Raw genomic sequence first — 25,209 nt, 5'->3', positions numbered from 1 at the left:
AAATAATTTGTTGGAGCTGTGTTAAGGATGGGCATGTACCCCAAGTCAAAGTGCTACAGATTTCGTCTTCGAGTGGCGATAGGAGACTTCCAAGGTTCGAAGCAGTGATAGTGATAAAAAAAATTCATCTTCAACTGATCAATAAAGAGAAATTCCTAAAATAACCACATTTTGCATCATCTCATTTGACATCCTACATCACATTGATTATCCTACGGTCAGTGTGCGGGTGGGTGACCACTTCGCCAATGGATGGGTGGTCTAATGTAAACAATAACAAGCGTCCTTAAACCGGACGAAATTTAGAAAATTTCCGGTGTATCCCTCCGCTTATGTTATGACTACGAGGCGATGTGTGAACAAGCCTAATATTCTATGCAGTTTTGTTATTGTAATTTGGGTTCAAATCTAAACATAATTGTACCATTCATAAGAGCTTTGAGAAATGTATTGATTCTCAGAGATCGTAAGGCCAAAAAAATTTTGGAAAGTTAATATCTCATTGTGAATAATTCTTAAGATTTGCCATGTTTTGCATTTTATCCCTTATTTGGCTACATTTGAATAAAATGTCGCCAAAAATATCTTTTTAAGTTAGCCTAATTAGAAAATATTCTAGAGATTATAATATTAATATGATAATGCTGAAGTTTAAAGGCTGAAAGAAAGAACTCGGTACATGTGAAATACTGCAAAAGATATGATGCAATAATATGATGGCGCATTTTTTCAATCTGCGGCGTAAAAATATATCGGAAGCAGTAACCCGGAAGTCTCGAAAGAGCAATTTTACAACTAGCGCCACCACTCTTAACTTTACACGATCACCCATCCATAGCCCATTGTGCAGCTCTAGTGCGACGTAAATGAGCTACAACGACTACTGCATCAGCGATCAAAATTTTTAACCAATCAAATTTTTTTGTGATATTACGAACGATGAATTCCGCAACGGGTTTAAACTTTCAAGTTTCTCCTCTACGCCTCAGGACAAAACTCTCGTCATTTGTAAACAAGTTTCGTGTTGGGGGGAAGATGCTGCACGAGTATTTACTTTTATTTTAAATCATTTCGAATTTAAGGATTCTAAATTTTTATCTTAGCTTATAAATAGATTCTTAGTAATGTAAATTGAAATAAAAGCCCAAAATAAATCATTTGACTTTTCTTAAAACTCAGGTATATTGTTGACTTCCCTAACCTTGTTTTGTAGTCTGTACTCTACTGCTGTAACCACTTCCTGGTATGTAATCGTATATATTTTATCTCTTAAAATAAACGTGACATTACTTTACGCAAGAGTCGTGATATGTATATATATATTTGAACTGATTAATATTATTTTTTGTTTCGTTTTTCGTATTCCTTGAATTGTAATTCGATAATGATGACGCAGTTAGTCATTTTTAGTAACTCTAGCAATTCTAGTGATTAGATGAGCTTAATTTGCATTGTAATTGTGATGTTCCTTTATTAATTTGCACTTCGTTTCTCCACAACTATTTGCTAAGTAAGCTTTTTTTTTCATCTTGTTTGTCAAATATATTTTATTATCCTAAAACGTATATTTTGTTTTTTGAATTCGTATGCTGCCGATTTTATCTTGAAATTTACGTGATACCTAGTGCTATAAATTTTAGAAACCTTAACTTGTGGGTTAATTAATGTCTAAGCCATTCAATGTCAAAATGGGAATATTTATTTCTATATCAATATATGTTCATTCCAATAAGTCTGAAAAAAGTGAAACTTGAGGGAATAATAATTATCGACTATGTAAACTTTCATCTATCAAAAGATACCTCATGATAGAATCAAGTTAACATGTCTTATATGTTAGTGGGTTGGCATTTAGTATTTATAGTGGTAGTTACACCACAAACTGTACCACAAATAAATTTTTTTGTTGCACTATCATAAAGAGTACCCAAGCGTAAACGATAAAAAATTTTAATGCTTTTAGTCACTATTTACACATGTGAAGCTGCGTTCTCAGCCTTCGTGTTCTTAAAAAAATAAGTATCGAAACAAATTGGATGCCAAACCTAATTTAAGAATAAAATCAGCATAATTACCTCCAAATTTCAAATTGTTATGCTATAGCAAACAAAACCATCCGTCGCACTTAAGACAAAATATGTGGTTACAAGTTTACTTCATTTACTAAAGTTTTATTAAATATAATTTTAAAATTTTTAATAACTTATATTTTTTGTATAATTATTTTGCATTTGTTGTGTATGAAATCATCAAACAAATAACTTGATTTTTATTAATATTAAATTTGTTTTGTAAATGATTTTTTTTCATAAGGTGGATCGTGAAAATTTTTAGGTGAGGTTTTGTCAAAAAAGTTTGATAAATGCTGTTCTGTAGACTTTTTCATTTAATTTTCTTTTTTATTTATTTATCAATGATGATTGAACTATTCTCTCAAACTGAGAAAAATTTCGGGGATATTTCCGGATCTGTTTCGCCAACTGCAATCGCCAAGGTGCCAAATGGGTTTTAAATTTGCCCTTTTTTTAAAATAAAAACATGTACAGTTTGCCCAGGGTGTTGGCTACGAGATATACCTATCGAGTTGGTTCCTTTCTGTGATGTTTTTTTTTTTTTAGTTTCTTGCGGGCCACTGCCCGGAAGTTAGCAAGACTTGGCAATTATTCTGCCACAGATCATGATACGGAAATCTCCCCAAAATTTCTTACTTACAATAAATATTTAACATGTGATTAGCTAATCATTAACTTTTTAAGGAAGTAAAGTTTATTCTGAAAAATATTTAAAGGGTTCACTTCACTATGAAATAGTTTTATTTTTTATTTGAATTATTATATAAATGAAAGATATCTATATATTATAGCTTAATTTGAAATTAATGCTTCATTTATATTTTAAACATGATTTTAAATTTTTATGTTAGCATATCAAGTTTTTTTTTTTTTTTTTTAATAACTGTAGTGATATGTATTACTGTTGCAAGGTGACAGATTTATGTTATGTTAAATAAATTTGGCATATTTTATTAGCCAAAAATAAAGCCATTTCTGTTCTTATTACAAATAAGTTTGATTATTATTTTTTATTTTTTTCCTTTAGGAAAACATTCAGAATGTTATGTTGCAACCCATCAGACTGCTTTCTATCCAGAGATTTAAATCCAGAAATCAATAAAGCCTCAAAGCATATTTCTTTTAAAAGTCCATCAAGAGACTCAGATGTTGTGGATAATCCAAAAGGATGGAAAAACTTGAATATTAGTTCTGAAAACAAAACACTATTTGAAACAATGAAAAGCGAGAAAAACAGATGGGATTCGTTTGATCGAAAATGGCCATTACCTTTTATTAACGTCGGTGAGCTGGTTGCATCTGGGTTCTTTTATTTACAGTCGGACGATAAAGTCCAATGCGCGTTTTGTAAACTAATATTATGCAGCTGGAAACCAGGAGACAAACCATTAAAAGAACATATTAAATCAGTCCCAAAATGCCCTCTACTCACAAGATCTGAAGGTGCATCGCCGAGTGTCAAGTCATTTTTTCCGTATTCGACCGAGTCGTCCGTATTGCATTCTGTTTCCAACAAGCCGAAAAACCCTCGGATGATAGATTTGAAGGAGAGATTATCGACGTTTAGGAATTGGCCTCATTCTACAATAAAAATTCTTGATCTTGCTGAATGTGGATTGTATTATACGGGTAAGAAGGATATATTCAAAAACAGAAGTGTAAAATATTGGTATAGGTTCAGTGGTAATATGCTTTTAAGACTTCCAAAAGTAGATGTTTAACATATTTATTTTATTAATAATTTTGAATTAATTCAAAAAAGTTTATTTTTTTAATTAATGGAAAAATTCCATTCAACTCTTTAGTCAAAAAGCACTGTTAATTGTACCACTGTAATATAGGGATTCAAAAACCACTGTATTTCAAATCCCTATTTTATTATAGTTTGTATATTTCAGTATGTTATTGCAGCCTGAAAAATGCCAAAACTGGAAGAAAACACAAATTTTTAAACTGTTTGCTGTTTTTATTTTATTTTAAATATTTTTTGTAGTGTGGGAAAAACCAAAAAATAAAGTTTCCTATTTAAAACTCACATAAAATCTATAATAATTCGAGAAATTGAAATAATATCGGAAGTATAATATCCAATAAATATTAAATCTTATTTTGTGCTATAATTGTCTTATTTTTTAAATTGTTGTTTAAGTGTTATAAGTTTTTTTTAAATTATAATATGATTTTTTAAATTTTTTTTTTACTCTTTCAGTGCAGTTTGAGCCTTAGTTTTTTTTTTTTCTCATTCGAATTTATTCCACCCCTCTAATTTTTATGTCCTTTTTTTGATGGACCATTTATTGATAAAGAAAGAAAAATTTTCTTAGAAAAATCAGTTTTTTCAATTTTGAATAAATTCTAATAATTAAAATGTGTAAATTTTTTTCAAACTTTTTACTAATTTTTTTGGTAAAAAAAAAATTGTCACTTTTTTTTTTTTTTTAAATTGAGTCACCTTTTTGGATGAATTAAGTTTGAAGTTTCCTTTGTTCCCCACTTTGGAATAGGTAAAATAAATTTAACAAACTTATTAAACTCAGTTTGCTGTGATGAGCAGCAGTAAAATGAGTTTTATCTGTAACTCTTTGCTTACTCTTTCTTGTAACTCTTGTAAAGAAAGAGTTACTGATTAAATTCAGTTTGCTGCTGCTACTCATAGCAGAAAACTGAGTTTTCAGCAATTCTTTGCTTACTCTTACTCTTTCTTGTAACTCTTCTTGTAAAGAAAGAGTTACTGGTTAAACTCAGTTTGCTGCTGCTCATAGCAGCAAACTGAGCTTTCAGTAACTCTTTCTTTACAATGCTTAACATAATGAAGCTTGTTAGTTTGGTCCAATATACCAGCTGTGAGCAAAAGGTTAAAATGTCTAGCTTTACAATCATGCCGAATTATGCATTTTTTTTCTTTAAAGGTGTCCAAGATGCAGTGACTTGCTTCTACTGTGGTGGTAGTCTTTCTAATTGGGAACCATTTGATGAACCAATTTTGGAACATGCAAAATTTTATCCCAAGTGTAACTATTTAAGAATGATTCGAAACCGCCCTGCTTATAAAAGGCTGAAATCTGTTGGACCCAATGTAAGTTTGATGAGAAAGTAAATGAAAATTTGTAACTTTTTTTAAAGTGTTTTGTTTATTTTTTTAGATACCTGTTGATCAAGTGTTATTAAATGTGAATTAATTTAGTAAGAAATTTTTTTCTTCTCATTACCTACTGTTAAACCATTGATGTCTAATTAAGTGATATTAAAATCCCTAAAATATGTGTTGAGAATTTTATAATTTTTCTCTCTATATATTAACCCCTTGCCAGGGTCGACCCAATCCAGTTCGGGCAACTACAACGTGCAGTATTTGTGATGCCATAACTGACAGCGAGCAAGAGAAAAATTTACGTTTCTATTTTTTGAAACCCTAGCTGAGTTTGTTTCTACTTTAGGATAATTTATTCACTATTTTCCTGATAAGATGAGTTCTAGTTTTTCACCAATTACGACTTCAGTCAAGGGAGGGAAATGTGGGTGGGGGTTTTGGGATACACTATATTGTAAAAGATTTTAAAATGTATGTATTGAAAATCATATTGTTGTGCTTTTATATTATATTATGCTAGTTATATTATATTTAGCTTCAAAATTTTGTTTAATTTGCTCTAATTGAATAAGATGTGTGTGTAATCCATTACTTTTTTGTGTGTATGTAAAAATTATAAATACGGTAGTTGTTGCATTTAAAAAAAATTTTTTTTTAATAAAAAACCATTTTCTAACTTTTATAATAATATAAAGAACAAAGTTAAACAGTCAAAATTCATTTTTCTGAAATATATGTCACTGTTAAGGGTTTAAATAACACACTGTTGGGGGAGTATTAAAAATTAGTAGTTTGAAACACATATGCAGCAAAACTTAAATTTACAAAGGTGTGTGGAAAATTGTGCAGGGGAGTACAAAGAAATATTAAGTTTTAACATTCTGTAATTAGTTCGAGAATTGATCATCGTTGAACTTGTAATAAAAAATACCATGCAAGTCAGTCTAGTCTGTTGTAGAAAGTAGTATTTTTATTTTCATTTATTTCTTTGCATTTTTATTCGTTAATAACTTTGGAAGCGATTTGCAATCTGTTTAATCATCGAATTAAGAAGGGATTGAAAACATAACTTAATATTTGATGAATTCACTATCAGAGAATATCTTAGGGAAATAAAATAAAAATTGTGTCTTAATTTTTTTTCTTCCATGTGTTTTAAACAATGCTTTATTGAACATTGGTGTTTGCCAGGAATTTTTTTACTGGTTTCAGGGGTTAGAACTGCTTTAGCTGCAATTTGAACCTTTCTTTATGCAGAGTAGAATGGTATCTAATGATAAGTTAACACTTTTGGTTCAACTTAAAATCATATCTTCAAAGAGTAGTTTTTGAAGTATATTTTCGTCATATTAGTCGAGAGTTCTTCAGTTAAATGTATTCCATACATTCTTTTCCTATTGGTATAATAAGAACAGAAATGAGTTCAGGATATTCAAGTTTCTCCAAATCTTTATTCTATTGGCTTATTGAATCTTACTTTCTTGTTCAACTTCTTCAGAGGACTTCACTTTTATTTGCTCTGGAATTTGATTTTTCACTTCATTTGCTATAATCTTCTTTCAATGCGTTGCAGCCTGTTACAGGCTAAGACTATCCCAAGTAGTGTTTGCCGTTTGATTCTATCTGCAGCAAGACTCTAACTCTTCCAGTTTTCCCTATTTACTACATGAAAACTGTGGATTCTCTGGATGCTGGTTTTTAATTTAATGAGATACACTTACTCGATGAACTCTCGACTAGTGTGACCTTTGATGTTAAATTTGAACTCTATTACTGAGTAACACAAGGAAAAGTGTAACACCTTCCTGAAAGCCATCTCCTTATCCGAAAAATCTCTTTTTCAATAATTAAAACCTCAATGAAAGATAAATAATATTGATAATAAATGAATGCATACCAGAAGTATATACGCTTCTGAGACTTGGACAGGGAAAATGCTGGAGGAAAGTTGTATTGCAATGTTTGAAAGAAAGAATTTGTGGAATATACTTGGTAGTGTGAATGAAAACAATAACTGGAGAAAGAGATTTAACTTTGAACTGTGCAAGATTTATAAACAACCTGATATTATTAAATACATAAAAATAAATAGAATGAATTGGATGGTTTTTCGTTGTAAAACACCCGAGAAAAACTAACAAATTTTATCATAATTCTAAAATTCAAATAAAATAAAATAATGAAGGAAACAGAATCTCAAATTAAAGGCAAAAAATGCTTCTTATTGTAAATTTTACATTAAAAAATATTATTCAGACTGAAAAATTTAAATTCGTCGCTAAATTGAAACTCTAAATCAATATTCCATTCATTGGCAGGTAAGATATTTAAGGGATTCTTTTTTCAAATTCTAATTTGTTTGAAAACTATTGGAATTTTAAGACATTGTCTCCGGAATTTTTTACAGTTATTTTGCTTTAAATTTTTGATAAATCGTTACTGTTCTAGAAAATTAAAATTTTCTCCCTTGAGATCTTCATTTTGTGAGCTTGCGATTGAATTGATTACAAGAGTATCAGCGGGAATACATGCCTGCCAAGTCTTCTTGTTTTTTAATGAATTCTCCTTTTTCTTAACGAATTCTCTTGACTATCTCCTGTCTACCTGTATATTCTCTAATTTCTCTGAATTCGTTTTAAATTTGAAGAAATTTAAAACGAAAAAATGGCGATAAAATATCCATTGATGGTAAAAATAATTCTTATTCCTCAACAGATGGTGCTATTGCCAGTACTGGAATATTTTTATTCCATACTTTTCTGAATCATATTACTTCAAACATTAGAATATGCAAGAAGTAAACGTAAACACATAATGTTAAACCATTTAATTTTTCAAAAAAAGTATTTTGACAACACTGGGTTTATGATTAAAGTAATTATAAATAATGATTTAAAAAACCTTCTTTAGATTAAGATTTAAGTACATATTTTTTTCTGTGCTAAATGTAAGTGCTTATATACTCGTATAGTAAAATCTCCGTTATTTTATTTCTCCAATGTTAGCAGGTATGAACATGGAACCGCAAAGCGACGTGTTAATGTGAATGTACTTGGTGTAAAATAAATTCATTTTGCAGCATGTAAACCTTAGTTTTGTTTATCTTTCAGACTGGTGGAAATTTTTTGTCAGACCAGCTTCCAGCAAACGAAGTTTTAAAATCCGATATTGTCCAAAAGGCGAAAGAAATTTTCCCTTCATCAATGGTTGAAGATGTGGTTGTTCAATCCCTTCAGAGGGGAGAAATCTTTTCATCACTTCATCGTCTTTGTGAAAAACTTTTAGAACAAGATACAAGGTATGTTTTGTTTTCAATGCATCCCATTTTTATAATGTGTTAAGCCAGGAATGCACAAAGTAATCCCTGAAGTCTTTTAACTTAATCATTGAGCTGTCAAAAATATTAATAAAAATACAAAAATAATGTAATAGTTTGACGACTGTGATTTGAACTCTAAGGTAATGATTTATTTTGGTCTTTCACCTCGGTGTTAGCAGTAAAAATTAATTACTTATGAATTGTTATAAATAAATGGGAGGAGCCCATGCCCTAGAGGGCGAAGACTCCCCGTGTAGTAAATGGTGACTGATGCACGTTGAATCTGTCAAGTCACAAAGTCCTCCATGTTCCCATAATGAATCATACCTCTGGGGGTACTGATCCAGGAGTTTCCTTGTCTTCTGGATTGGGTTCAAAATTACAAGGCTACGGAGTTGAACATCAGTAGTCAGAAACCTAAAGTTGGGTCGGCTGTTCATCGACTGTTATAAAAATAAAATAAATTTGAGGAATTCCTTATTCAAAAGTTCATATTGAAGGATATGATTTTAAGATTTTCAATCCTGTTAGTCAGATGCTATAACAGGAATATTAATAAATTTTGTTTTCTAACTAACTAATAGTAAAAGTTAACTTTAGAGGTAAATGAAATTTTTTTAAATTTCTTTCTATTTTTCATAGCTTTTGTTTTTTTTCATTCTTTCGACTATATTTAGAGAAATTTAGATTAAATATATTTATTTCATTTATATTATATTTATTATGTGAAATTTTGCTTGTGTAATTCCTATTAGTATTCTTTAACTAGAATCTTAATACTCCCTGAATATTTACGATTGCAGACTCATGTTATTGTTGACCCTTAACATGATGCTGCATCCCTATGTTAAGCAAATTTTTAATCTGACGGAGTTTTGTATAAAAAAAAATAACCATAAATACAATCAAATAAAGAATTAATGTTAAAATATCCTTACTAATACAGTCTGATCTCTATTTAACGAAGTCGCTAAACCCCAATAATAAGTTCGTTATATGGAAAATTGGTTACCTAGAAAATCACCTTTTGAAATACTTAAATGATGCAAAACACTAGACATAATTAAAATTGCAATTGATACACTTTTATCTTGTAATCTAGTATCTACTATTTTATAAATCTTAGCCATGAAAGAAATCTGCATGGAAAGCAAGAATAGAGCAGAACATTATCCAGTGTTACCCTATCATGCTACATACATTTTCAACTCGAAAAAGCTAAATTAATGTATAAAATTATAGCTGCAATTATAATAATGGTAATTTTAAACATGCATTACCACATGCATTCTCAAATTTAATTGCTAGTGAGGAAATCTGTTTTGTCCGAGTTTTTCGTTTGAAATGCAAACAAAAAGGGAAAGGATTTTTACTGCCATCTCTGAAAGTTAAGCGGCTGTGAAAATCAATTCAAGGTCATTTCCCCCATAAAATGCATTAACAAGTTTGAAATGTTCTTAAATATTTTGGGAAAGGGGATTTTAAAGAAAAGTTAGTTCACTTTGCTATTCGAAAGTCATTTTAAAAAGAAATTTCCAAAATGTTCTTGGTTCCTCGAAAGAAATCGATATGTAGAGAATTCACAAAATCTAAGTTCGTTAAAGAGAAGTACGACTGTATTTGAATTTGCCATATTCCGGGTCAGGCGTGAGTCACTTTTCTCACTTAATGTCACTATCTTAAGAAATAGTAACTTTTATTCATTGTTTTTAAGGCTTAGTCACTTATCTCACGTTTTTAAAATTTTAATTTCACAATTTCCCTTCCATTTCAATCAAAAGAAAGATTTTCTCATTTCCTTAAACCCATACTTTACAATCTAGTAAAGAAGGACTAGCTATCTAGTAGAGCTAGGAAGAAGCTCTAGTAAAGGAGGACTCACCCAAATGGGTGGGGCTTAGAAGAGGGTTGAATATATGAATAAAATAGACAATTTGCACTTTCAAATGAATTTCTCTTGAAATGCTAGAAAGCCATTCACTGTACTGAGGAATGAGTTTATTTATCATCCATCTTAACTTTTATCTGCTGTGGAGCTGCAGGACATGAAATTCTGTGCATTTCTCCTTGAATTGAATTTCCTTTTTCGGTAGGGTTCATATGTACCTTAAATGTGCTTAATAGAGCATAATTTTGCATCATAGAAATTAAACACTCTTTAAAAGTTCTTATTTTAAATTTAAAGTTCTTAAAAGTTCTTAATTTTTCTTCGAAAGAATAAACATAAATAAAATGTTTACTTTTATGTTATATTTTTTATTATTATTTTTTTCTCTTTCTAAAAATTTGATTCTTTTTTAACAAGATGNTGTTTTTTTGTATTTATTTATTTTGCTTTAAATGTATGTATGTATGTATCAAAGCAAACACTTTCAAGTCCATTTTACTGCATTCTGAAGTAAGGGGTGTAGTTCTATTTATAGCAGCGCAATGCAAAGCATCGTACTTCAGGAAAGCGTATATATACGCCTGCGGCAGTTAACGCATCGTCTGGCCGAGACGTATATATACGCCCGCGGCAGTTAAGGGGTTAATAAGATGTTATTTTGTCATGTAATTTCACACTGTTGGATGTTTTTTTATTACTTTAGTGGTCAGCAGTTAATAAGAATTTTTTCACTCCTTTCTATGTGGTTTTTCAAATTGTGCTGTTTTTTATTCAATATTATGACACATAAACTTTAAATTTAAAAATTTCAAATTTATTCACTGTAAATTAACTTGGTTTTATAAGCGTTTTATCCGTCAAATGATTGACAAAGTTCTGCTAATTGTTTTTTCTCATGATTTTTTATATCTCCAAATTTGAATTAATATGTTTATTAAGTTATGTGTATTTCAGTAACAACTATTTTCTAATGATTTATTCGAAAATGGTTGTTGGACGTATTTGATTTCATTGTGATTTCTTATAGTTTTATTTCCAGTGTTTACCTTAGGCACTCATGCGAATTTTTATAATTTTTTCAGCCCTTTCCTCATGGTTTTTTAATACAATGTTATTACTACTTGTCTTTTTCACCTTAAAGTTAACTTTTTGTTGCACACTTGATTCAGGGTGAATACATTGTAAATTAATGTTTTCTGACAATTTTTGCTGCATTTATATAATTTCCTATTAATATGATTTTATATTTTTGATTGATGTGATGTTGTAACGACTCTCCAATTTCAGGTTTCAGCAACAACAATTCGTTAATGATTTGTTAAAAAATCAATTTTAATGTGCTTGGTTCTATCATAATTGCACCTTTTCCCCCTGAGAGTTTTTTTCAACCATTTATATATTTTTTTATTATATTTTTTATGCAATGTTATTACATATGCATACTTCAACTTTAACCCCTTTAGGACTATTACGTGTCCAATTTTGCACATATTTTCATTTTTGATACTTTTTATAGAATATTGTTATTTTTTATTTCATTAATTACTTTTTGTCACATTCATTTTGCACCATTTCTATTGTAAAAGTAAAATTTTTTTTTGCAGTAATAGTTATTTAACATTTTTTTAGTTCTTCACATCGTGTTTAAAAACGCATTGTTTTTTGACTCCTGAAGAGAAGCACATCTCATAAAATGTGTATTGACTTTACATGATAGTGACAATATTTTTGTTGTATACTTTCACTTCTTTAAGCCATAATAGCTAAAGTTAAACATGCAACTTTTTTTTAGTTGGGGGAAAAATTAGAAAATATTTATTATGTAGTTTTTTTTAAAAAAAAATTTCCCTTGCAGTAAATTAAAGCAATAAACAGCTACAACAATAAATGCTTCTTAACCAATTTCTCTTAACCCTTAAGTTGTATGTTTTTAAGCTTATTAGGATGTTGCCTGAATATTAACATTGTTTTTAATTAAGTCCCTATTTATCACTTTTTAAAAAAATTTTCACTTTTTTTCATTACTTTTTCTACTATGATCTGCTCTGAGCCCTGCATACTCCTTCACTACACCACTTTTATCCACTTTCCTCACTTTTCCCATCTCAGTTATCATACTTTTGGCAAAAGTTGCTTTTTTTCTTACAAATGTATTTCAGCTTCTTACTGAAATGTACCGTTATGGGAGAAAAAAAGCAAGATTTTCCAAAACCACTGTAAGTGCCGCAGTGCCTATTCTATTTGGTGAGAGTAAGAAAACTGATGTTATTTGTGGATTATTTAAATATTGATTTAAAATTTCTGAAATATAAGGAATATTTTTTTATCTATTTGTGTAATCCTTGTACGTTCTATAGTTATTATTTTCAGGTTTTATTAAATTACTAAGAATTGTGGATTGAATTTTTTACATTTTTATCAACTGTAAAACCTTAGAAAAGTTAAAAGTTTATTTGTATACATTAGTGGATATTTTTTGAACTGCACTGGTAAAGAGTTTGCATGAATTTGTCAAATGTACTCAAACTTATTATTTTTCATTAATGTTAGCCTAGGCGACTGAATTTACTTTGTTAGAGAATCTGCAATTTTTTCCCTTTTTTTTTCATGCTGTAATAGTATAATTATAACTTCCCCAAATATATTATTTTTTATTTATCCACAAATGCATACACTAACCCTTGCTTCAAAATAACTTGGGCCACCATTGGACCAATATTTACGAATCTTAATTCCATAAGGGTTCAAAAGGGTATTATTTTCTGATATCGGCTCTATATAGAATTGTCCGATTCCTCCACTGTTTTACAGTCACTTTACAACCAACATTGGCCCTGCATAGAATTGTCAGATTCATCCGATATTTTATATTCATTATTCAGCCAATATTGGTTCTTCGGTACATGTTCATATAGGAACCATATTGAGCCAATTTCGAACCTAACTGGGATCAAGATAAAATTGTTGCTGGGGAACTTGTATTGGCAATATGTTGGAGTTGAAAATTAAAAGAAAAAAAAAATTTTTTTTCCTTCTACTTTGTTCAAAATAAATTTGTCTATAAATTGAAAAAAAGAAAATGCAGCCTGAACATATTAAATGAATTCTGTAACAGTGTTGTTCAATATGACAATTCATTTTTATGATTAGTTTATGTGATACTGCTCTTAGCAATAAATTATTTAAAAGACCTCCCCATTTCCATTTGATCTGAAAACTGCTAAAACCTGGAGCAGAAATATCACTTGCGATTTAAAAAATTTCCATACCTTGAAAATTTTTAATTATCAAAAGTGAATTGTAGTTATTATGAATTTGTAAACTTTAGCATAGTCTTAAAAAATACTGGTTTGTCTGTTTTAATGTGAATATTATATTGCTTCTTTAGAATGAACCCAAGGGTATCAAAGGTGGAAGATTTGAATGCAGTTAAGAAACCAGCAAGTACATCAGCATCCAGTAAGTATATTTTAATTGATATTTTTCAGTGAAAAAGAATTGATGCGATAAAGGTTATTAACTTAAATAACAGGAATTTGTCCCCTCATAATATTTACAGGGTTGCCACTTCACAGGGAAAATCTGAAAAAAATAGGGAATATAAAAAAAACAGGGAAAATGCAAAGAATATTGTTTCTTTTCGGCTTTTAAAAAATGGGTAACTTTCACTGCATAATCTATGGGATATTTAACACTGATATTTCTGCTATGCTAAACTATTTCATTTAATATAGCTTTAAGTATGTTTAGCTGTTTCTTTTTCCAAGATTAAAACTAATAAATATAGTTTAGTCCTATATAGCTCACACAAGTGCACAGTAATTGTTGTTTCCTCTTAATATATTTTGTGTAATATGTACAGGAAAAACACAGGCAGATTTGAGTGGCAAATCTGATTTTGTACTTATGGTATATTGATCCCAAAATAACCTGTAGTTTCATGTCTGGCTTCGATTTGATTATGTTTCTTTGAGTGTTTCATGTTAGACCCGTTTAATAATTTGGAAAGTCTTGAGCACCGTTCGAAATGTTATCTAGTTTTTGAAGTATGTTTGAACAATTTCCTTCAGAAATAATCTATGTTTCAGTGTCTGGTGAACGAATGAAGCGATGCAAAAGAAACTGCAAAAGTTGTTCTAGGGATTGGTGAAAATGGTAGAGTTAGCAAGATTTAGGACAGAAAGGATTAATCCAGGGTTTATACCGTCCTGTCCAAAGTCCCTTTGTCCAAAACTGACTTAAACTGTGCAAAACCTATTCACTCAAATTATGTCACAATTTAAATAAAAAATCTTGTGAAAAATGAAATGTTAATATTTGAATAAGAAACAAAATGAAGACGAGTTTTTGATTTATTAAAAAGTTTATTATTATTTTTAATATTGCATTATTTATCCTTATGCAGAAACATAATTTATCAGTATTTAAAGCATGCTTAAAAGATAAGTTATTCACTTTTGTAGCTCGTTGAATTGTGGAGCTTCAAAAGTTTTAAGTCTTTTCATATTATATTATTTTCCATAATTTTTTATTAATATTTGTAATTAGTATGGTGTACAATGGTAACACGTATAGAATTTTTACCTTGTACCAATGTTCAATGTTTTGGACATTTTAAGACAGTAAAACCCAAGAGTCCTGTCCAAAACCCCAACCCTGGAAGATGAGGCCATAAACTATTAGTTATGAATTAAGTTATTTTATTGTGTAATAAGTAATGGATTTTCAGCTGTTCACTATTTCTATCATGGTGAAATGTTATTGTAAAGGACTACCTTTATTTTACACCCACCAATGGGTGTAAAGTAAAGGTGACCTAGATGATCACATTGCTATCTTCAGAATTTTCTTCTGTTGATGATATAACTTCCCTTGGCTGACAACTGATTGCTGTCAGAGTGTTCTATTTTTATCAGAATTATTTATATTATGAATTTCACGCAACTTTTAGTTAATCATATTTAATGTGCATTTGTCTTCTATTACAGAATTCATGTTTTTGTTCACACATAAGGGTCTCAGTTATTATCATAGTCATATAAAAACGTAAAGTTTCTGCTCACACAATCCCAAAGTATCTGCAAGCTCTGAATATTTTTGATAATGGAATAATTTTATTAAATATACCGAAACAGTTAAATATTTAATATTTTTATTTATTCATGACAAAAAATATGCATGCACATTAACATTAAGAACATTAAAGAAATATTAATAGTTATACATAGAACTACATTCATATTAAAATTATCATAACAAGTAGTATTAGTAATTTCGCTTCTAATGAAATTACATTAAAAGATTTCTTAAATCATGATTACGCTGTCTGTATCGTACTTTCTTTCCCCCACTGCTAACTTTTTTTTGTTGCTTGTGGGTAGTTTTTTTATATTACAATAAATATTAAAAAAGTATCTGCACAATTGGAGAACACCAATGTATCCTCGCACAGAGTGCATCGATATTATCTAACTATGGTTATTATGCATGTAATTATTGTGAAAGTACTTCTGTGATGATTGCACTGCTCAGAATATTTTTATAATTGAAGAAACAATCTGTTCCACAAGTATTGTACTTGTGTGTTGAGTAAGCATTTTCCAATTTAGTCATCTAGATATTGTTACATTCCATTTTAGCGATGCAATGATGTAATTAAGTATTTACAAATTATAAAATTTAATTTTATAAAAATGCCTTAAATATTTGTTAAGTAGTTAAAAATTTATTTTGCTTACCTTATTTAATTTCTTTAAATGAACAAATTGAGTCATTTTGTTGATCCCTTTATATTTTTTATACTTAAATTATGCTTACAAGAATGTTGAGTTTACTTTTAAAATCTTCTCTTCTTTAAAAAGAGAAAAATTCATTGCTGGCAATTATGTAATTATCATTTCTTTGGATAACTTGTAATGCATTGGATTTAATTTATGTAATTGCTTCAACAGGGAGCAAAGAGTTTTTAAAAATAGCTTTAACTACAATCTATTTCTGTGTACTGTTGGTCCGTAACCTATGATAGCGCCAATCATTTTACATAGTGGATGAAATTCTTTGCATGTGCGTCTAAAGAGCTGGATTAGGTGAGATTCTTGTACTCTCAGGTGCAACTCTGTTGCATTTTGCAAGACTTTCTCCATTTCAGGCTCCATTTTCCACCCTCTGAAATCGAACCAAAAAATTCTCTCTATTTTTTTTATGGTGGATAATATAATCTAGAAAAGAATTCTTTGTCAGAAACTAGTTATTTTATCATGATCATGTAAAGTCTTTGAAAATTATTTTGCATTTTGTTAATATATAGAGCACTTAAAAATATCTCTTTTGAGTGCTTAGAATGTACTTAAAAAGTGTTTATTTTTTGTTGAGAGATTTGGCTACGCACCCTGTAATTGCTTTAACTTGCTCTTGCATAAGATATTAACTTTTGTTAAAATATCTGTTTCCTAGTTTTTTTTTTTTCACAATTTAAATTATCAGTAATCAAGTGTACGTTATTATTAAGCAAAATAATTTCAGTGTAGAACAGGATGAGTATTTTGTTTGGAACTTCTCATTTTTGCAAAAAATCTTGGAATTACTTTGTTTTCCCTCCATAGACTGTTTTTTCTAAAGCACTTCTACTGTGCTGAATTCTATTTTTAGACTTATTATTGGGATATTTATTTCAAAAACAAATAACCTAACACTATCTTTCCACAAAGGGATCTATCTGCTAAACTTTTAGTTTGTATCCAAGCAAAATTTTAATTATTTATTTTTATTAAAGTTCCTTTAAATATGCATCTAAATATATCATTTCGATTTAACTGCAATTAATGTATAAATATTAAATAAGAAAATTGCTTTAAATATATATATATATATATATANATTTGCTATAATTATAAAATCTGAATTTTATGTGTACTACATATTTTATTTTGAATAAGTAATTGATGAAAATAAAAGAAAGAAGATATTTGATAAAAAGTTTAGAACGGAGATAAAGAGTGATAAACTTTAAAACAGTGATGTCTTTTCTCCGAGGGGAAAAAACTACCTAATAAAATAGTTTTCTTTCTATCTACAGAGAAGAAATGCAAAATATTTCTTTGATGAAGGGAACATCAAATTTTAAAACAATTAAAATAAGTTAATAATCGTAATGTAGTTTAGTTAACAGTGTTAACTTTAAAGTTAATTTCTACACTATTTTTAATTAAGTGAAAGCTGAAAAACAATATTGGGATGAAGAAAATAATTATGGATTCTCAACACTAGATTGCCCAAGGAAGTCATTTTGACTGCTTTAATTTCAATTAGAAAAACGATGATGTATTATAATGACACAATTTCTTAGAATTTTGTGACTTTTTGTACAACATGTAATTTTTTTTATTGTTAATATTTACTAATAACTTGTTACATAACTAAATAATATGGAAAATTNTCAATTAGAAAAACAATGATGTATATAATAACACAATTTCTTAGAATATTGTGACTTTTTGTACAACATGTAATTTTTTTTATTGTTAATATTTACTAATAACTTGTTACATAACTAAATAATATAAAAAATTAATTTGAAACAAATTTCTTTACAAATTATTTATTCTTTCACAATCCAGTCATTTTGACTGATTTTGGGCGCTGTAGGTAAGTTTCTGTCTTTCTAGTGTTAATCGTATTGTTTTATAATACTGATAAATTATAATTATGCTAATTAAAAGTAAGAAATGTCTTTTACTTTACCAGTTTGTCCTAGGCATTGTAAACAATGCTGAGACAATGTGAGGAATTTTAAATCATTTTATACCTTAATGATTAATTTTCGGCATTGTACACAATGTAAGAACTTTTATTGTATAATTACATAAGTTATGGTATTATAGGCGTGTTTTGCTTTTTACTGATCAGATTAAAAATGTTTATCTAGATCTATTATTAAGCTAGATTATAATCATAAGAGATTATAATCGCAAAAGATTAACTTTTGTTTATCTAGATTATAATCTTAATCGATAACTAGAATCTTTAATAGATCCAGATAGTTGTATTAATAGATCTATTCATAGAATTATCTACATCTATTAAAGATAAGATACTATTATGATTTATCTAGAATCTTATCTTTGCCCTAAAAGCAAAAACAATTAGTGATCTTCTAGTATTACTGGTTGTTGAGTTTGGGGTAATGGAACTTTTTCACTGCTTTTTATAGTTATAATAATTAAAATAAAGCTGCACTATCTGGCCAAAACTATCCGGATGCCCAGTGGCGTGAACTTAGAGCGCCCTGTGGCACATATTAATATGATGTCAATCCCCCTTTGGCATCGATGATAGCCTTCACGCACCTTGGAAGACTTTCCACCAGTTTTTGATAGGACTTCCATGACAGCTGAAGTGAGTGCTTTCAGTGGCTGGCTACGTAATCTGCATTCTAATTTGTCCCAAAGGTGTTCTGTGGGATTTAGATCGGGGGGTCTGAGAAGGCCAGTTTTTGAACACCCATTTTGTCAAACCACGTATGTGCAAGCCTCCGTGCCTGCTGGAAGAGAAAACGGCTGAAATATTACATAGAGTTGGGAGTGCAGAATGTCCACATGCACCTTCAAGGGGTAGAGCCTTCCAATGAGGTGAACCATGTTCGAATCTCATAGAGGGCCGGTTGATACAAATTCGCATCCGGGTTACGCCGACCACAGTGCTACCGTGAAATATCCTCATTGGTAGACGGATCATGGGTTAGTCCCTTAGAGCCGTCAAATTAACCATAGAAGGTTCTCGTGGTCTTCCTATCCATCAAAAAGTCCTCCTCGAAGGCTAAGTTCTCCCAATACTTGTTCCAGGAGTTCCCTTGTCTTCTGGATTGTGTTTAAAATGACAAGGCTACAGAGTTAAACATAAATAGTAAACTCAAAAATTGGGTAGGCTGATCAAGGACGATTATAAAATAAATGGGTGGGTCGGGATATCCTGGCTGGTAGGGCGCTGGGCCCATGTCCAGGAGATCGTCGGTTCGATCCGAGCCGGCACGAGACTCCCCGTGTAGTAAATGGGGACTGATGCTTGTTGAATCTGACAAGTCACAAATTCCTCCATGTTCCCATAACAAATCATACCTCTGGAGGTACTGATCCAGAACATTAGTAGTCACAAACCCAAAAATTGGGTCGGCTGTTCGACGAAGGTCGTAGAAGACCGAACCACGAGAATAACCTCTACACCATTATGCTTTAACCACCATAACAAACTGGTTACTTTTGCCCAGATAGTGTCACATCCATAGTAATGTTTCTTTCATGACTCAATAAGTTTTTATCCTTCAGGCTTTCAAAATCCAGATGCTACAAATGATATGTTACTATGCAAAATCTGTATGGATGGAGAGAGGGAAGTTGTGTTTCAGCCGTGCGGTCACTTAATATCGTGTGAGAAATGTGCCGAGTTAATCACAAGATGTCCTCTGTGTCGCAAAAATATCGAAAGCAGAATGAGAACGTTTTTGAGTTAAAAAGTTTTTTCCTGATAAATTTACAGTTAAATGACTTTTGACACAAATTGATAAAGGGATGAACCCTTTTTTAATTTTGTATGTAATTAATAATAAGTAAGTGTGATTATTTTAATATCAAAATACTTATAAAACTTCTAACAAAATTACCACAAATTTTGATTGACTCTGATTTTCATTCTTTTGAAAAAGGGAGGATTTCTGTATTGGTACCGCCCCCATCAAAATTGGCAACTTCCATGGAGTAGAACAAAGAGTAACTAACAAAATCAGAGTAGGGGGTTAACTCAAGGGATAAAACTTATGCCGACCCACAGGAAAATCCCTACTTATTATCCCAGTGGCAGAATCGCTGCGAGATGGTCGTAGATTGTTATAGTTCTTGCAGAAAGATTTTTCTTTTGAAGTAGTGAAAAATTTTAGTTTTCTTTTCAACAGAAAACTAAAATTGATAGTCACTTTTAGATAATCACTTTTTGATGCGCTCAATTTACACCGATAGTATCGTAAGTCGATGTAATGTTTCGATTGTATTTTCGCCAGTTATTGATATTGATTATCATGTGGTTTTTAAATATAATATATTTCAAACAATATGGAAAATTTGAATATTGCATTTCATTATTCACTTTTTTACGCAATAATTTTATTGAATTTTTGCCCGTTATTGCTTTAGATGTCTCCATTATTTTTAAATAGTTTTTTTTTTACACTATATTATTTATTACAACTACCTGATCTCGAAACGAAACACGCATTTGAGGAGTACGATTCATGTGATTTTGTCATCCATCTTTTTAGCGTCAATTACTACTACGGATTTCATGATTTTTTATTATTTTGTTTATTGTGATGATTATTTACAAAATAATTTGTAAATGATCATCTAAGAAGAAAATAATTTGTTCAGCCAACAAAATGCAAGAATATCTCCCATAGTATTAAAATGAAAAATCATTACATATTAAATGAAATGATACAGTTTTTTTTTTAATGTAAACTGCGCTTTTGTAAGTTTAAATTAGAAACAAATATTTGTTTTTATTAAAAGTATCTTGCAGAAAGATATTGTTAAAGAGTTTAGTCGCAAATAGCTCGAATAAATTCTGCCACTGGGCTTATTATTAATTTTGCAAGTTAAAAACCCCATAACGTTGGTAAGTGGGGGGAACAGGTACTGATGCTGAAATAAACTCTTACTATAGTTCATTCACCAGGAGTTGGCACCGCCTTCATCACATGGTATCTGAGATGATTCTATTTCGTTATTTTTGGGATGCGAACAAACCTGAACAAGGTAGCTATTTAGAGATTGTATGACAAAAATATTAATTACGCAATCTTTGTGTCCACTTTTTTAACATTTGCTGATACTTCTCTCTTTTGAGTGAATAGTTCGTCCTTTTTCAGATATTTTGCTGGGATAACAGCAGTTTTTAAATTTAAAATATATTTAATTAGCTAGATTAACGAAAAGGTATAATAGCAGTAAGCGAGTATATAGCAGTAAGCAACTGAAAAGGAATTTACTGTTTGGGGTTGTCTCAATTTTCTCCTCTTACTCCCTTTCTGAAATGAAATCTGCATCCGAGGAGGTGGCGTCCAGTGCCAACTTCTGGTGAACGAACTATATTTGTTTTTTAGAAATAATTAGCCCAAAATGTACAATCGTATCAAAAGAAAATAGGGTGATCTTTAGTCTTAAGAGAACGCCATAGCGTGGGAGAAACTTTTCATTGCAAATTTTCTTTCACCTTCATTACTAATTTAAAAGAAAGAAAAACTGAGTACACACAATTTAGAGTAAGCAATAAAGTTTAAATTGCTGAAAAAATTATATTGAAATATCAAAATGCACACAAATTATTGGAAGAGAACTTCCCCGTCTTGTAATCCTAAGTTCTCCTATTTTATTTTCATTTGCATGTTTCAAAATTTTCTTTTTAGTGTTTTAAACTTCATGGTTTATTCTAGGATTGTCTGTACTCATTTTTTCTATACTTAAAATTAGTAATGGAGGTGAATGAGATCATGCAACGAAAATTTTCTCCCATGATATAGCGTCCTTTTAAAGTAGTAACACAAAGTACAATATGTAAAGCACACAATTTTCTTTTTAACTGTTATTTTTGCTTAACATGTTTTATTATGCCATTATGCACATTTGCATAGCTTTTAGTACATAAACTTTAGAGACCTAAACACCAATTATACTATATAAAAAGAAATTTAAATCCTTTAGTAAATCAATTATAATCATGTTCTTTTGGTTAAAAAGTACATAAAATTGGTTGAAAAATGTAAATTAGTGATAATCTTAAAAAATAAAAAAAGAATGTTTCTGGCAGACTGCTTAGCATTCTACTCAAAGAAATGTGATTGAAATTATGTGTATATAATGTTTGAGCCTAGTCTTTTTCCCTGATGTTTCCTAAAAATATAATGTGGAAAACTATGTAAATAATGTAAAAGAGTATACTTTGTAACAAATAAAGTAAAATTGTGACTGAATGCGCATATAAAGGCACAAAAATGGACATAGTTTAGTTTTATATATATTTATAAAAAAAAATTTCAATATCCACTCCCACATCCCCGAAGAAAACTGTATTGAAATTCTGGGTTTTAATCCTGAGGAAGTTTTTTGTTTACATAACCTAAACTATAGCATGTCCTTTTCTGTACCTTTATGACTTATGTTGTTTTGTTTTATACATAAGTAAATAGTGTTCTTTTTTTTTCTTCTTCAAATTTTCAGAAATAATATCTTTAAGATTAAAGTACAGTAGACAGACTATCTAATATCCACTGTCTATTTATAATTTAAACTAACAATTGTCAATTGCATTAAAATAATGTTTTTTTGTTAGTATAAAACATAAAGCTGTGCCCTATTTCATAAACTAACATATATACTAAATATTCGAGAACTTTTTTTTTCAGTAATTATCTATTCGTAAATTAATGTCTTTGTTAGAAACTTAAATTTTAACAGTTTCTAATGCAGGGTGTGCAGCATTTTTAAAAAGTGCTTACTTATTTTTGATTTACATTTTTTAAGAGCCCATAAAGGTGCTTTTTTTTGTTCAGGGTTTGTAAAAAGTGCTTAATTTTCTATCTTTAAAAAAAATTTATATATATATACAGGGTGTTTCATATTGAATGGGACAAAAAAAAAAGAAAACATGATTGTAAACGTTATAATTAATATATTTAGAAAATTTAAATTTACTTAAAAACTACATATATTCAAGTTTCTACAGGTGTTCAATATGTGCCCCTCCGGTGACACGACAAATGTCTACACGGTAATCAAGCTCCTGCCATACTCGTGATAGCATATCCCCTGTGATGGAGTTTCTTATCGTCCTGGGCTTTTGTTCTTGCATAAGCACCCGGTATCCTGGAACTGCTTCACCTACCTGCTTATGTTATGCGGTGGTTCTTTATGAAATTTCGTGCGAAAATGTCTTTGCACAACAGTTACCGAGGAGGTTTTGGCATATTCGAAAACGCAGTACACTTTCTCCTGCATGGATGACATTTTGTTTAACAGCGCCTCTAGCGGCGAGTCCGTCATTCGATGATTTTTCCCTGTTGCCAAATAAAACTTGTATAATTGTAGTTGCAGAATAAATTTGTTTCGGCTGAATAAATCCATTATGGCGGTCACACTGCGCTATTCTTTTTGTCCCATTCAATATGAAACACCCTTCTTTGCAGTGTCGATTGTCCTTCTAAATTACAAAAATTTCTTTGCAATTTTTTCTGCAATATTTATCAGAAACTAGTTATTTTATCATGATTATGTACAGTTTTTGAAAATTATTGATTTTACGCTTATAAATTAAGAACTTTAAACGATAGAAACTTTATTACTGCACATATCCTAACTATGATTTTTTTTTTTTTTGTTTTGGAAAGAGATTAAAAATATTTTTTTAGTGCTTTAAAGTGCTTTTTTTTTGTTGAAAAATTTAGCTACACACCCTGATAAAGTATGCTGTGCTCTGTTTTACAAACTAATATATACACTAATTATCTAGACTTTTTTATACAGTAATTATTCATTCATAAATTAATGTCTTTGTTAGAATCTTAAATTTTTACAGTTTCTAATGTGTTGAATTCAGCACAGTGCATTGTTAGAACCAAGGAGTCTAAATCAAAGAAAGTTTTGTAGGTGGTGGAAAAATGTGCTTGATTCTTAGTCTTACAGATTTAAAAAAGAAACACAGTTTTCGATATTTATGAAAATTATTTAGACTACTATTTTTAATTGGTGTGTGAACAAAAAATATTTCTCAAATGAGCATTGTGACAAACATTTAAATTGTAACTTACCATAAACTTAATTTATCAATTTTGAATGTTTTTGAGCTTACCCTAGCAGCAAAATAACTTGGGCCCTCACTGGAGAATCTTGGCTTAATAAGGGTTGAAAGGGCCGTGGCTCTATGTAGGCCAATATTGGTCCCTCGGTGCATATGAGCCAATTATTTACCCGACTGGGGCAAAGGTGAAATTGTTGCTAGGGTATGTTTGATTGAACGATTGAAAAAGAACATCAATTCCAAAATCATGATATTGATGTCTGGCTTTCCTCTTTATAACAGTTTTGTACAAGTATATTTTGTAAAATTTATAATATGAAATGTACTTTTAAATAAAATAATTTTAACTGCACATATAAATGAAAATTAGTATTTACTTAGCATTGGTGTTAATATTTTTCGAAGGGTGAGTAAATTTTAATAGAGAATAGGTAAAATTTATTCATTGAAAAAAAAAAAATCTGGTTTTAGAATCAGTGTCCACTACAGACTCCACAGCTGTTAGATTTTAGGCTTCCATGTTCATGTTAAGAAGAAAAAAGATAAATTGGTTCAGATAATGATAATAAATTATGTCATATTAGATAGGTGTGCATGAAATGTTTAATTTTTGAGTCAATGTATATAACTACCTTTTTTCAATCTCGCAGTGGGCTGATGGTAAAGATCCCAGCAGAACACCAAAGGTAAGCATCACTGTCTTGCAGTCAGTAAGCAGGTGGGTGATAAGTTTGATCAATCCGCGTAGGGAATCGGCGTCATAAAACTCTAAATAGTAATTTTTTGTAATAGCTTTTTTATATTTAATAAGGAATTTTTTTCCAAGCTTAATTTTCTATGTACCCAAAAATCTAATTTTTACAAGCACTGCTTCTATGAATATAAAAACTATTTGGCCAATCTGCTCAAAACACCAAATTTATTTGTTCGAAAACCCATTTTTTCTGCTCCAAATTGAGTATTCTGCAGCATGCAGGTATATATTCTTGTCGAGGTATAA

At 29.9% G+C, this 25,209-nt stretch overlaps 1 protein-coding gene across 4 annotated transcripts; it reads left to right on the top strand.

Moving 5' to 3' along the window:
• Positions 1-849: 849 nt before the first annotated feature.
• Positions 850-24,561, top strand: LOC107451069 (baculoviral IAP repeat-containing protein 8). 4 transcript variants are annotated; one of them, XM_016067052.4, is made up of 6 exons: positions 850-1,243; positions 3,100-3,701; positions 4,982-5,148; positions 8,274-8,461; positions 13,759-13,829; positions 19,691-24,561. In XM_016067052.4, the coding sequence occupies exons 2-6, from the start codon at positions 3,113-3,115 to the stop codon at positions 19,873-19,875; spliced, it is 1,200 nt and encodes a 399-aa protein (XP_015922538.2). In that variant the 5' UTR covers positions 850-1,243; positions 3,100-3,112; the 3' UTR covers positions 19,876-24,561. The 4 variants fall into 4 exon arrangements, with proteins under 4 accessions (XP_015922538.2, XP_071037868.1, XP_071037842.1 ...); XM_071181767.1 differs by lacking the exon at positions 19,691-24,561 and adding an exon at positions 14,459-14,743 and having other exon boundaries at positions 854-1,510; XM_071181741.1 differs by lacking the exon at positions 19,691-24,561 and adding an exon at positions 14,459-14,743 and having other exon boundaries at positions 914-1,243.
• Positions 24,562-25,209: the final 648 nt, after the last annotated feature.

Source organism: Parasteatoda tepidariorum, chromosome 1, assembly GCF_043381705.1.
Source record: "Parasteatoda tepidariorum isolate YZ-2023 chromosome 1, CAS_Ptep_4.0, whole genome shotgun sequence".
NCBI classification, from domain to species: Eukaryota; Metazoa; Arthropoda; class Arachnida; order Araneae; family Theridiidae; genus Parasteatoda; species Parasteatoda tepidariorum.
The sequence above is the reverse complement of the archived record's forward strand: the minus strand, read 5'-3'. Positions and strand labels throughout refer to the sequence as shown.

Bases quoted from the DNA above. Each gene is read 5' to 3' on its own strand.
- LOC107451069 (XM_016067052.4), top strand. From the start codon at position 3,113: ATGTTATGTTGCAACCCATCAGACTGCTTTCTATCCAGAGATTTAAAT. The intron at 3,702-4,981 runs GTAAGAAGGATA...TTTTCTTTAAAG, and splicing joins ATGTGGATTGTATTATACGG to GTGTCCAAGATGCAGTGACT. The intron at 8,462-13,758 runs GTATGTTTTGTT...TTGCTTCTTTAG, and splicing joins CTTTTAGAACAAGATACAAG to AATGAACCCAAGGGTATCAA.